The sequence below is a fragment of the Thermobia domestica genome, chromosome 2, assembly GCF_964235325.1.
Source record: "Thermobia domestica chromosome 2, izTheDome1.hap1.1, whole genome shotgun sequence".
NCBI lineage: Eukaryota > Metazoa > Arthropoda > Insecta > Zygentoma > Lepismatidae > Thermobia > Thermobia domestica.
This window is the reverse complement of record NC_137455.1, coordinates 290,445,762-290,461,166: the sequence shown is the minus strand read 5'-3', so window position 1 is coordinate 290,461,166 and position 15,405 is coordinate 290,445,762. Positions and strand designations below refer to the sequence as shown.

Here is a 15,405-nt window from a genome sequence, read left to right as displayed (position 1 = left end):
TTCATTATTTTCGAAATTTCGTCCTCTAATGATGTTATTTGTGCATATACAGGGTGTTTCAAAACAACATCGACAACGTTTGGGAGGTGAATCCTGACACCAAGATAAGACAAAAAGTATAGACCATTCTGGGTGCACAAATGCTTCCTTTCGCAGTTATAGGCTGCCGAAAACAGGAGAAATGGACTTTAAAGGTCCGTAGCACTAAAACTATGGACCTACCGTAATCGGGTCAAGACTTCACTTATGAACTAATATGTGCACTATCCAAAAATACATGTTTTATAATCCTGCGGTACTTCTGTACCAATTTTTATAGAGGCAGTTTGGCTACAGGCATATAATCTGAAGTACTTACCAACTACCTCTCTAAAAATTGTTGTTGAAGTACTACAGGATTCTGAAACTTGGATATTTGGTTAGGGCACATACTAGTTCCTAAGTGAAGTCTTGACCCGACTACGGTAGGTCCCATAGTTTTGGAGATATGGACCTTTGAAGTCCATTTTTTTTTCATGTTTTCGCAGCTTATAACTTCGAAAGGAAACATTTGTGCACCCAGGTTGGTCTATACTTTTTGTGTTATCTTGGTGTCAGGATTCACCTCCCAAAGGTTTTCGATGTTGTTTTGAAACACCCTGTATATTACTAAAGTTACCCTAAAGCATGTTCTTAAATTTAAAGTAAATTTTCTCCCTTGGCCTTGACTGATGAAAACTATGATAGAAACCAACCAGCTCCGTTAGGAAGCATGAAAGAAAGCATGTGCAATGTGTTGTAAAATGGGATTAAGTTTTTTAAGAAAGTTATGATTAACATGCTTCATAAAATGGGATGGATTCATCTTCTTTTCTTTGATTAGTTTCACCAACCCCAAACGTTGAGCAAGACTCTACGTCTGCATTCAATCTCTAGTTGAAGTTCAATTTCTCCATTATTTCAATAATATTTACAAATATCTGAGCACTTGCTAGCTTAAGTATATGAGAAAAGCATATTTTATTTTTCACAGAATACAATTTCGTTTCACTGTATACTACTTGGAATATACCGATAAATACATATTTTGCAATGATTCAAATAAAAAAGAAAAAGAAAATTCTTCCGCATGAAGAGTTCTTACAATCAGGAGCGTCATTTGGGAATGGCAAATCCCCCCCCCCCCCTCAACGGGTTTGAGAACATTTTTTTTTAAAAACATAAATTCTATACTAGATAGGTACTAATAAGTAGACATCGTATTTTTATGGAATGCATATTTTGTTTGCTTATATGCATTTCTGTTAAACTTGGCAGGAGTTTCTAACAACAATAAGACAGCTCGAATTTGAAGTTCTATAGTGTATATAAATGCATAATTTCAAATGTTAGAGCATATAGCGCGTGAGAGCATATTCAGCATATTCTTTAAGTTCTTATTTCAGATATATGCTTATAGCATGGAATAAATTCAGTTTTAATTTGTATTATCAACGCATTTACATGTCTATGTAACAGAATGGCTTTTTGCATGAGAGAATGGAGGAATGCCTAGTTTATGGAGGACTAATAATATTAGCAACCGATCAACAGAGCAAAGACCATTAATAGGGGCAGGAGTTTTTCGCAATTTGAAATTAAAGATTTCGCATTTGAAATTAAAAGTTTTGTATTTTGTCGTCTTTTGAGATATAAAATTTTTCATTTTGTCGCTAAGTAAATTATTTTACAAGTTCTAATATACAAACTCTAATATAGGTCCAGTATAAGTAATAAACAATAATACTACTTAGGACAATGGAGTTATTCTTTATGCTGCTACTAACGACAAATTACTTCTTTCTTCTTTCAAAAGTCCAAAAACTTAAAATATACTAGCACAGTATTTTGACGATTGCCATCACAAAACACTATACATCGTATTGGCTATACACCGAAAACACATACACATACAAAAAAAAAAAAAAAAAAAAAAAAAAAAAAAAAAAAAAAAAAAAAGGAAAGAAAAAAAAAACATTCATACATTAGCGCAGTATCTTCTTGTATATACAGGGGTAGACCCAAAAAATCTAAAAACACTTCATACAGGACACATAAGTTTGGCCCTCCACTGTACAACACGTGTTGCGGTTCCCGATCAATTTTTGTTTTCAATGTGTCATGCGGACCTTCCTCTTCCGTCAGCAGTAACCAGTTCACCTGTCAGTGTCGTGGTGTAAAAGAGGTGCGGTAAAATGGGCGACCTGACAGACTTCCAAAGAGGCATGATCGTTGATGCTCATCTGGTTGAAGCTTCAGTGGCGAACATTGTGGGGGTATCGAAAGGCACTGTGTCCAATGTCACGAGGGCATACACTATTCATGGGGCAAACGACGTCTGCAAAGCAAAACAGTGGTCAAAAGAGAATTCTGTCAGATAGGGACAGGAGGACATTAAAACGGATTGTAGCAGCTAAAAAGAAGACCACTGCAATGAAAATTACGTCTGAACTGAATTCCGACCTACAGAACCCGGTTTCTTCGAAAACAGTGCGACGGGAATTTTATAAAATGAAAATTCATGGCAGGGCCGCTATCGCCAAAACCCTAGTTACAGCAGTAAATGCGAAGAGGCGTATCCAGTGGTGCAAGGACCACAAGGCGTGGACTCATGAGCAGTAGAAACACGTAATGTGGTCCGATGAATCGACCTTCACCTTATTTCCAACAACGGGTCGTGTTTACGTATGGAGAACACCGTCGCAGGCCTATGATACAGACTGTCTGCTCCCAATTGTAAAGCATGGGTGTGGTTCTGTTACAGTATGGGCAGTGATATCGTGGTTTTCTGCACGTTCCATCATAGCCCTGCATGGAATTATGAATGGTAAGGCGTATGAGGCTATTTTTGGGGACCAGGTTCTACCCATGGCCAAAATATTGTTCCTTGATGGTAATGGCATCTACCAAGATGATTTGGCACTCTGTCACGCTGCAAAAACGGTGAAATCATGGTTTGAGGAGCATGACCAGGAGCTATCACATCTCCCCTGGGCCCCACAATCACCAGATCTGAACATCATTGAGCCATTGTGGCTTGAGTTAGAAAGGCGTGTTTGGTCTCATTACCCTCCATTAAGGAACTGGAGCATGTTTTGGAGGAACAATGGTACAAAGTTCCACACACCACGATTCAGGAGCCGTATACGTCCATTCCACGTCGGATTCAAGCTGTTTTGGTCGCAAAAGGAGGCCCCATACCATACTAGGTATGATTTTCACACTTTTGCAAAGGTTTTAGATATTTTTGTCCAACCGCTGTACATCCCGTCTGCAAATTATTATTCTGATGAAAAGTGCAGCATGTTGCACATTTCCACATTTTCTTCTTTCATTTGTAGCCTTCTATCATTGATTACCAAACTGTATTTCGAAATAACCTTTCACAATCAGTATTCGTTATTGGAAGCCATACTGCGGACAGGCGACAGGCACAAGTTACTGAAATTTAATTTTCCCTTCCCTTTGGTTCTCTGTGAAAGTAAAACATTCATCACACTGACGTTACCATGTTGACTCTGGATCACAACTTCTTTCAAACTCTTATGGAAATCATCATACAAAGGTCCATACATTTCAGTTTCCTTTGAAAATCCAGGTATGTGAACAAAAAGCTTGCACAAAGACTTTATATCAGGATTTGAAGGCACCCAACAAATGAAGGATCAAATAATTTTCCAAGGCTTTCGTACATTTCATTCAATTCCTGCTTTTCTTTCCTCAAGATATTTAACTTTAAAAGTGATTTTCCCCCTAATCTTTTAAACAATATCATCATTTTCTTCTTATCATCCTTTGACAACTTCGTACGACAAGTATCTGTGCGAGAATCAAATGACTCATTTGTGATTAAATTAAAACGAGGTGTCAGCCTTTCTAGGCGAGCATGGAAAAGGTGGTCACATGGCTGAAAGTAATGAGATGCACCAAAAACTTGCTGTTTTCAGGAACAAAATAAATCTGCGCTTGCAAGAGATCTTTTTTACCTTTAACAAAAATCTTTAAACTCTTTTGCTTGTGAGTTCAAAGAATCGTGAGAAGAAATGAATTTACACAGTGGTTCAAAATAGTTCTGCAAATATTTTACAGGATAGAACCAGCTATTCCACCTTGTTAACACTGGTTGAGCAAACAACTTCGGCGTCAAGTGTGGATATTCTTTCCTTAGAAAAGCAATACATGAAAGCTTTAGTTTCCTCGAATGTAAAAAAGCAATTTTGATCTTGCATACAAGATTATTCAGCTCCCTTAACTCATGCAGCCAGATATCTCCTACCAAGTTTAACTTACGTTGCTTTGCAAATTGTACCTTTTATTTCTGTATTTTAGCAACTAAAATTGATGTTTTAAAAAAATCACAATTTGTCGCGCTTCAGAGCATATTTCGCTCAAAATGTCAATTATTGCATTTTGTCGCGACTTCAAAATACCTATTTCCTTACTCAATCTGACGCAGTTCGTTGAAAACCCAACTGTCGGCTTTGTAGGAAAACTTTCGGAATTTCACAACTTGCGAAAAACTCATGCCCCTAACCATTAGAATTGCCGAAACGTTAAGAAAAAACTGGCAATGGTAAACACATTGCAATATCGTGTCGATATAACAATGATAATTCAGAAACAAAAGACGCGAGGAATGCTTAGCTCTAGTTGATGAAGTTCGGAACGGGCTCCAGTTAGTTCCTGGTAAATTCAGACGCTCTATGGAAAAGAAATTGACTGATGTTATTGTCAGAAACTCCAACTACAAAACAATTGAAGCCATGGAATAATTCCTTCAAGGATTAAATTTCAACTTAAAAGAAAATATAGATACTAAACTTGCTCCTCTCTATAAATATTGTCCAGTAACTTCTATTGATGTTAACAAACCATTTTCTGGCTACAAATGTCACAAACTGACAACAAAAAATGAAGAGAAGCATCTTGTGATATACTGTAAGGCATGTGATTAGTGCTCTCAACGGGTCGGGTTGAAGACCGACCCGACCCGAACCGTGACCCGAATTGACTGACTCGACCCGACAACCCAACCCGAATAACCCGACCCGAGTAGCCTGACCCGACAACCCGACCCGAGCTGACCTGACTGACCCGACCCGAGTTGACTCGACCCGACCCGTAACCCAAGCCGAGCTGACCCGACCCGACCCGTTTGAGAGCACTACTTGTGATGTATGGGAAGGGGTAAATTCTTAAAAAAACTTATTTTTATTTATTTATTTATTTATTTATTGTACAGTGGAAACGTGTAGAAAAGTGTGGCTCGTATTATTTCGTGTAAAGTAAATGCAGTCTAAAATAAAATGTAAAAAAAAAAAAAAACCCTAGAGATCGTGTTCTCGTATCACTATGTTTATTTTAATCTCATATTTTTGGATGTTTTAAAAAGTTAGGGATATATAAAATGTAACTGTCATAAAAATAAATTCTAAAGAGGAGTTCTAAAAGATTAAGCACACTTTCGACGTTATATTTCACATACAAAACTTTGTCACAACTTTGCTGCATGCTTGAAAATGCTCTCTTTTATTACATTGTTAGTGCATATTTTAATACATTTAACAGCACAGTAGCATGCGTATTTCATGAATTTTAAGTGCATAAAAACCGATGTCTTCTCATAAGAAACGTGGAGCTCTAATGTTGGTGGACGATCTCCCCAATGGGAAAATCTGAAATGACGCTACTGCTTATAATGAAACCCCTTTGCACTTTGCGTTAATAACAACAGTCATTATGTATAGGTGAATTAATGCTTTATTTTGTAAATTTAAGTTACTCACATTGTCAATTCACCTTTAATCATGCCATGTTTACAATCTAAGTTTTCGCTACTTTTCATGTACGTAATTGCTAAAGCTAAATACTCTATGTTTATTTCAATTTTAAAAAATTGAACTGTATGAATTAAGTGCACTTCTAGTTAATAAAATTCACATATGAATGACGTGAAACCACGTCACACTGTTATCAATAATTGTTACGAAGCTGAGGCACAGGAAACGAGCTCTGCTATTGCGATAAGCAATTTATCAGTTTACGTTGACTGCTATTGTTAATTGTGTTCCGATGATTCTTTTTTATAGTATTGCGTAATACCGAATAGGTAAGAAACATAAATAGTAATATATGCATATTCCGTATGCAAAAAAAAGGCATTTTTTCACCTTGTTTTATTTTTGCCTATACCTACATTATTTAGATACATTTAAGACGTATGCAGTGCATTACTATAGTCATCTTCCATGTACATATTGTCCATATGCTTTACACTGTCGAAAACAGTTTCGAATTTTTCTCGCACGATATACTGTTCAAGGTTTTTTTCCGTGACGTCTTTTACTTCAATGACTTCACTGAATCGCTCTTCTTTCAGAGTTTTCTTCAGCAGCGGGAACAAAAAGGGCCATAGGACACTAAACTAAAGGGGGAAGGATACAAGAGATGGGACATGAACACACCATGTTGTTCTTTGCCAAAAATTGTCGCATTGTCATGGCCGTGTGGGTAGGGGTGTTGTCGTGATGCAGTTCCACTTCTTCACCACACTCTTTCACACAATCTTCTCAAGACATCCAAGTAAAATTGCTGGTTCACTGTTTGTCCTTGGGGAAGAAATTCCTAGTGGACAATTCCATTCACATAAAAAACAACATCATAATTGTTTTCACATTGGATCGAACTTGATGTGGTTTCTTGGGACGCGGTGAATTTTAGTTTTCCATTGGTTGATGCTTGTTTCGATTCAGAGTCGTACCCATAGCTCTGAGAATCATCCTCAGTCAATTCGTTTGAGAAAAATTGGGTCATTGTGCAGTTCAGTCTTCAAGTCATGACAAATATTCACTCGAATGCCTTTCTGCTTCTCTGACAGCAAGTGAGACGCAAATTTCGCGGGAAACCGGCTCATATTCAAATCGTTAGTTAAAAGGCGCTGACAGGTACTGCAAGAAACCCATTTCTTCAGAAATTCGCTCGATGGTCTTTCGATGACCTTTTTTAATGATGTCTCGAACTTTTCCAATGTTTGCTTCATTTCTTCCTATCAAAGGACAGCCAGCTCGTGGTAACTCTTCAGTTGACGTGTTGCCGTTTTTGAAACAGGAAAACCATTCATAGACTTATGTCTTTCCCAAAGCAGCATCATTAAAAGTTCGCCGAAGCTTAACCCGGTCTCAGCTGCAGTTTTTCCAAGAAGAAAAATTTAATACAGATCATATGCTTTTTGTGGCCCAACATATCAACAACCAATCAGAAAATAGTCTCACGACGCAGCACCACGAACAATGAACCACAAAGAACGAATCGCTCAGCACAGAGCTATGCCAACTTGCAGATTGATGCTAAATATCACATACTAATGACAACTAGCGACATAACATACATGGGCGGTCTTTGACTACTATGATACGTGTTTTGTGTAATAAAGAGTATTGTAAGTGTGAGAATCTTGTAAGATTAGGAGTGCTAATTGGTCAGAAACGCGAGGGAATGAAATCAAACGCGAGAACGACCTCAAAAACAACAGAAGACCTTTGGTCATCCAACAAATGACAATGACCAAAAGAAACTTGAACAAAAACCAAGTTTACTACAGATTTACATTGAAAACTCTGGCCATTGATAATTAGGTTCCGTCAAATTTCCGACAAGGATTTCGAAGTATTTTCAAATTTACCGCGTTGGCGCGCCACCGTTTTCTAGAGGCGCCGTTTAAATTTTTGATAATTGATAATCAATTGGGGTCTTGCTTGCACTTGCTAACAGGTATATTTGCGCATTCCTTCTCATTTGATCACTTATTTGCTATTGTATAGCCCTATTGTGAATTCATCAAAGAAAAGAAATGGCGTGCACCATAAACATCATAGGTTCTTGATTGTCGGCGAACACTAAAATTTAATTTGTCTTTCATATAGTGTTCAATTTTATTTCTTTAAAGAACTTTATAGGCACTCGTTTTCTGTTAAATATATACATCATAATATAACCATTCAAAATTCGGCAGTTTCGAAAATCTGGCGCTTCTCAGGTCCGGAGCTTACAGGATTTTTGAATATCAACCTGTATTACCCCAGTGTGCACTTAGACGAGCCTATGACGGTAAACTGTGATAAAATAAATGTAAATACAATGAAATGTTTCTTATAGCAAATATGCAATAGCATAAATAATTGTGATTAAGTTTGACAACAATCACGAAAACTTTCTTTGGCCTTGAGTAATGAGTATTTCAAAATTCCAAATAGTCACTGCTCCTCGAAGAACTGTTATGTGACAGTTTTGTCGAAAATGAGTTATGCCGTGCAAACAGACCTGAAAGCTGTCAGGGAGCGTCCCATATAATGTGATAAACAGGGGTAAATTGGATCTGAAAAGGTAGGGGACGCCGTTATGCCGTCCCCCTGCCTATCTTTGCCCATTGTAATTTCTTCGGAATTGGGGGGACGCCGTATATATTTTTTGGAAGTGGGGGACGGTGTTCCCCCGCACTTTATTCCTGGTGATAAGTGAATATTCAATTGTTTCGACACAAGGATGAAAAAATAATATTTTGAAATTAAAGGCTTCAGGTTCCCATCACGTACGTATTGATTAATGTATACAAATTATCTGTGTGCTTGGCGCAAAAACTGCTACGTAAACTTACAAATATTAATTTAATATCGTTGAAGCAAGATACAATAATGTCCAGTGCATAATATACGCAGAACCAATTTTATTATATTTTTCCAGTATTTCCGTGTATTTGGAAAAATTCCAAGAGTTTGGAATGTTTATTGCTTCTCCTGAAAAGTTGCGGTTTTAACACATAGCGGTTCTTCGAGGCGCAGCAATGAAATGTCTTCTATTTAGAAATTAAGTAGATTTGAGATAGGGATGGATCCTTTTGACTACTAGTATTTATATTTTTAAACGATTAAAGAAAAGGAAAAAGTTATTTAAAGAGTCTTATATTGATCATATTTGACTTTTTTTTCAGTTTCATTTACCTTCCATACACATAGTTTAATTTTTCTCTTTCTTTTCTTTTTAGATTTAACAGAAAAAATTGCGACATCGAAAAATTACGATGAATTGGCTTATTATTGGACAGCATGGAGAGATGCTGTTGGCAGGAAGATCAGATATAATTATACGCAATATGTAGCGTTAAGCAATGAACAAGCTCAACAGAATGGTAAGACAACGAATGCAAAAAAGAAGTGTGATGGTATTTATAAATTCTTTCTATTTGAGCTCGGATAGTATCTAGTAGATAGGTGAACTTAGAACAAATGTATACTACAAATGTGCATAGTCTAACGTGTAAGGCTCGATTCTCCTGTAAACTAAATTAGAATGTAGAGACACTTTTCTTCAAAGTTTCGCTATTTTTGTCTTTTCTTTTGAGTCTTACAAAATCTCAAAGAACTGTGGAACACCTATTTGAAATTTATATATTCAGTGGAGAATTCATTTTTACTCGGTTCATGTGAATTCTTCTATGTGAGAGGGGAGATCTCACTGTTAAATATTCTTGCTTCATCACACTTAACTGCTAAAGACTGTAAAGATGATTACGTGATTTCATGTACGGTATGGGATATGTGGAGGGGTGTTTTGCAGTAAGAAAATGCAAAAATCTGGGAATTCCACTACTACGGATATTAATTTCAACATTACTTTCGATGATTTGTTTTGTATACAGATGGATATACGCAAAAGGAAAATTCACGAAGATACAGTCAAAATTAGAAAGGTAAACTACTGTATTTAGGACAAACTTACAATAATTTCTGCTGCTTTACCGTCTTTTGGTGTAGATAATGTATCTCCATATTCATTGCCAGAAAGAAATTATTTTTGGACTCGAAGGGAATACAGCAACATATACTTTTTCTTCCCAAAATTATTATTATATATATATATATATATATATATATATATATATATATATATATAAAGAACATCAATCTACCAGAGTAAGTTATAAACCTTGCAATATTTCCAAACAGAAGGCGCGTGTATACACCGTGTACGACCTAAGTACAAGGTCAAATTGGTCTAAGAATAATGTGTCAAGCAAAGTGTTTACACGGAAGCCGGCACTCCATCAGTATCTTCAGTTAGTTTTTAGTGTTAGTGATAATGAGTGCTCAACAATGTGTGATACGTGAACTGTTACTGTACGGGTTTCTAACTCAGGCATAACACTCGGCAGCAACCCAAAACATTTGTTATGCTGAAGGGGAAGGTGCTGTGACTCACAGCACAATAACTTGATGGTTGAAGAAATTTCGAGCAGGTTGTAAAAATGTCGAAGATCAGCCAAGGTCTGGCCACCCCAGGGTAGCAGATTCTGACACACCATACGACACACCATTGAGAAAAATCCATCCACCAGCACACGACAGTTGCCAAACTAACTTGGCATCTTTCAATCCACTGTAGTGCGTCGTCTTCACGAACTCGGGAACACCATCAGGAGCTGTCACATTGTGACACATGAGTTGATCCCAACTCAGGTCCGGAAGAGAGTGAATGTATGCCGACAGCTGCTGTAAAATTCGCGTGATGTGCGTTTCCTGTCATAAGTTGCCACTTACATCGAAAAGTGATAACTGCTAACGTGCGATAACAGTGATTGAGCAAGGGCCAAAAACAGATCCATTTCAAGCATAAATTCATGAAGTAATACTTTTCGAGTTCGTTCTTAACGATTATACTATCAATGCTGATCTTTATTCCAAACAGTTGAAGATGATATGTGCTGCACTACGCCAAATATGTCCTGTATTGGTGAACCGAAAGCGCGCCCTGCTGCAACAGGATAACGCAAAATCAAACTCGGCTCGAAAAACGGAACGCAAAATGCAGAAACTTGCTGGGATCGAACTGTTGCCACACCCAACATATAGCCCTGACTTTGCCCCTTTCGACTACAATCTGTTTCGGTCCATAGTGTACTTTCGGAAACCACCATGCTTCACCAACCAACAGGATGTGAAAAGACATGGTATCAACGTTCAAACAAGAAACTGGCAGGAAGGTGGCTGCAAGAGGTCCAACACGAGGGGTTATACTTGAAGTGTTAACCTGTTTTCATTGTACTGTCATAAATATGGGTATATTGTGTGGCAGAATATCGCAAGACTTGTGACTCAATCTTACATTTGTCAGCCAGAAAAGCCTTGTGAAGTTTTAATTTACGTAGTATACTTAAACTAAAGAAATGTTCAGGTTTAAGCAACTGATTTATTTCACAGTAAGTATTTAAGTATTTTAAGTATTTTATTTCACACTATTGTTTAAATTAAGCTCAACATCATTATCATTATTATCACCATCATAGATATTCTGTCATCACTACCGGATCAATTGCCGCCAAATGAAAAGCTTCCACGGCTCTCCTGTCGGCTAACCTCTTCACCTTCAAGTAGGTATTTTCAGCTTTAATACCGTAATCAACTGTAGCCTCTTTCGCCTTTCCGTCTTTTTCCTTCCACCGTACCTTATATCCATTACCTCTTGAAATAGCTCCTTCTTAGCCAAAGTCTTAGCTAGTTTCTCAACTTCTTTTTAATTACATCTAAAATACATTTTCTTCCGTACTTACTACGTTTTTATTAGTCTTCCGTTAGACCAAGTTAACTTGTTTCATTCTTTTCCATACAGACATTTCAAAATCATCAAATCTTCTTTCGTTGCTTTCGCGTAGTGCTCATGTTTCAGCACTATAAAGGTACAATACTCTACACGAAACTTTTTATTAGTAATTTTCTTAATACCTTATTCAAAGACCTACAAATTGGATTTTTTTTCTAAATACTTCTTTCGGCACTCCTTTTCTAGCTCTTTATTTCACGTTATCCCTTTATGTGTTTCTAATAGTACTACTCGGTTTCGAAAATTACTCGTATCTGGTCCACATTCTCCTCTTCTACTTCTGTATTTGATAACACAGCCTAAAATTGTGACTTACATTGTTCGAAAATCATTTCTCTAATTCTATTTCAGTTAAATATTTTAAGAATAATATCTTTAAGTTATTTTCGCTCCGTCTTAGGAGTAGACAAAAGCATTCAAATAAACTTACAAAATGTTATGTAACAAAATGGTCGATTTACAGTATAAACATCTGGATTCAGGAGAGAAAGGAGAAAATACACATACTTTTGTTTAAAACAAGTTTACCTGCGAGGATGATAAGAAAGTTTTGTGACTATTTATTAAAACTAAAGCTGTACATAAACAAATGAATAACTCTTCTAATTTATAATATCGTTCTTGTTCTCTAAGGTTTCCGGAACTTGGGAGAAATGTGGTTGCGACCATATGAAAACACTTCATTTCTGACGACGCTCCAAACACTATGGCAAGAAGTTGAGCCACTTTACAAGCAATTATATACTTATGTGCGACGGCAACTTCGCACTGTATATCCAGAGATCGAACAAAATGGATATATACCAGCGCACGTATTGGGTAAGTTCGTATGACATTTCTTTTTAAAACGTTTACGGTAAGTGCTTCAATAATTATGAATATGATTACAAAATTAATCTTTTATTCTTCTTGTTGCCTGTTGCATAGCAGTATTCCTACTTCAGTGGTGTAACCACAAAATCTGGTAGTGTTGAATGCTTATTTGGTAGAGAAATTTTCAATCTGGTGACTAGTGAGAAAATACAGTGGGTTTCGAATCACTTTTAGTGAAAATCTAGTGGATTTATTTGTAGTGAACTGGTCGCTTTGTATATGAAGTATTGTTCACCGATTATACCTAATCTCTTTTCCACAACACTGAACGAACCAGAACTATTCAAACGTTGTCCGGAGATACTAATATAGACAAGATATAACAATTACTAATATAGGCACAAGTCGAGCAGTTCCTCTTAAAAATCTCACCCGATACAAGCAAATGAAAGGTTTTCCTATTCGCCCTCCGTTATGATTCTGATACTGGAAGCAAGTCGTACTATTTTAAAAAGAGTGTCATTCTGCTCGAGGTACGAAGCTAACTTTGTGAGGTAGTAACTAAATTTAGATTTATGAAAGAAAAAATAAATATTTGAAAAAAAATGTTAGATTAGCTAAACTTTTCAGTCAGCTTCACTCGATGTATTTCTCGACTTTTAGTTGTAATTCACTTTACGCCACTTACAGTTATATTTACACTATATACTGTACTTATAATTATGGAACAAAAATCTTATTAAACTACAATTCATTGCATGTAAGAAATTTTGCAGTTTTTCTTTTCATTTTCCAATCTGGTGGTATTTCTAGTTGCTTTTAAACTTTTCTACTGATATTCTGGTAGTTTAAACTCTTTTTATCTGGTGGGAAGACATGCGAATGTGTTCGCAATACTGTTAATCAGTGAAAGTTTGATTCTATCAAGAGGGTTTACGAAAATAATAATAATAATAATAATAATAATAATAATAATAATAATAATAATAATAATAATAATAATAATAATAATAATTGCAGTACGCTATGTTGATTTAGTTTTTTCAAGAGCTATTTTTAGTATCTCAGATGAATGTTAAAACGGACAAGTTACTCATACGTGCTTTTTCCTACCTAGACCTATGTTTGTTTCAGAAGTGATTTAAGTAGAGTTTCTTAACAAATAAAATTATTTGGAACCACAAGAGACATATTAAAAACAGTAAGTTTATCTAACTTTATTAGATATTACGTTAATTTAAACTGACTGCTATTGTTTGTTCTTCGACTACAATGTCAAGTATATCTTCTAATGCAGGCTATTCTTAACAATGTTAGAATTTTGTAATTTATTTTCAAAACGAATTTTTAAATTTATACAATTAACCATAAAAAAAACTCGCTAAATACTTAAGAATCTTACCAAATTAGTCATTGTGCTGTAGCTATTTTATTGTGGCTTGTAAAGAAAACTAGATATATAGACATAAACAGAGGAAGGAATGTCGTTAATAGTGGTCAATAGGGCAACATGAGGGGCAGATTCATTTCCCAGAATAAATCTGTTCCTATGGTTTTTGCGCATCTATTTTTGTTTCGAGAAAAATCAACATTGAAGTTATAAATGAGGGCTAATAGAATTAGAAATTTTAGTTCTGAAATTATAAGTCAATAAATTAAAAAAAAAAAGAAAATATTTTTTTTAACAATCTTAAAGAAAAGAGGTCTTGTGTGATGGGTTTGACTTGACCGGCCATATTGTTTCTTATTAGTACTTTTTGGTAGAATTCAAAAATCAACAGAATTATCTTTCGAAGAACACAGCACTTTTTAGGTTCACGTTAATGTGAGTGAGATGGAAGTCCAGAAAACCCAACCTCACGAGACCAACCTAAACGTGCGGTCTACAAAACTGTTTCTTGAATCTCTAATTCGGGTTTCAAGATTCCATCCATTTACTTTCAAATAGTCTCTTCAAAGTAATTTTCAACTTTTCTTCAATGTACTTGTTCTCTACCGGTCTCATGGGAATATGTAGCCTTAGATGGAGTTTCCACCCACTTAAAACTGTATTTTTAAACAACCCACCTCTGAGGAGAGGTAAATTTGAATACTGAAATGAGAGGAAGAGTCCTCTGAAATGACTTAATTTGATCAGAAGATAATTCGTGCATTTTTGTTTATTTTGTTTCATTCATTGGGTAGAACACTTAATTTTACTCTTGAGAAGCTGCTTCCAATAATAGTACTCTCTCAACAATGAAAGAAGCAAAATATCACGAAAATGCACTGATCAATTTTTAATTATTGATTCAAGTTGTCTGTGGACAAAGTTTGAACATTCATTTCTTGAATTAGAGTACATTGTTGTGAATATTGTAGCTTCCTACAAAATACATTGGTAGGAGAAATATTCTGCCATCTGTTGATAATTAGTGAAACTCGCTTGAAGGAGAAGTTAATATTCTTTTTAATAATAATAATAATAATAATAATAATAATAATAATAATAATAATAATAATAATAATAATAATAATAATAGAAATTAAAGTTCAGTATTTTATTTCAACTTATTCTGTTATAGGCAACATGTGGGCACAAGATTGGAGCCATATCCAAACATGGACTAGACCATTTAATGATACACCACAATTTGACGTTACAGACGCCATGATTAATCAGGTAAGATTCATTTTACGGACACGAAAGAATAGTGTACTTGAAAGTTAAAAAGAGAGCGAAAAGAGTTCGGAGATTATTCTTATCATTATATATATATATATATATATATATATATATATATATATATATATATATATAATTTCCGAACTACTTTGCGCTCTCTTTTTTAACTATACTATGCTCTATATTAAACTACTTCATGTTAAATAATTCTATACTTAAAACAAAGATTCTCATACTTCTGAACTTATTAACGCAGA

General features: G+C 35.5%; 1 protein-coding gene across 1 annotated transcript in view; it reads left to right on the top strand.

Moving 5' to 3' along the window:
- Window positions 1-15,405, top strand: part of LOC145678567 (angiotensin-converting enzyme-like) — a 184,091-nt gene that overhangs the window by 86,536 nt on the left and 82,150 nt on the right. Inside the window, exons 4-6 of the mRNA XM_081748869.1 lie at window positions 9,059-9,202; window positions 12,304-12,489; window positions 15,048-15,145. Coding sequence (XP_081604995.1) covers window positions 9,059-9,202; window positions 12,304-12,489; window positions 15,048-15,145 — 428 coding nt within the window. The remainder of the gene's footprint in view (window positions 1-9,058; window positions 9,203-12,303; window positions 12,490-15,047; window positions 15,146-15,405) is intronic.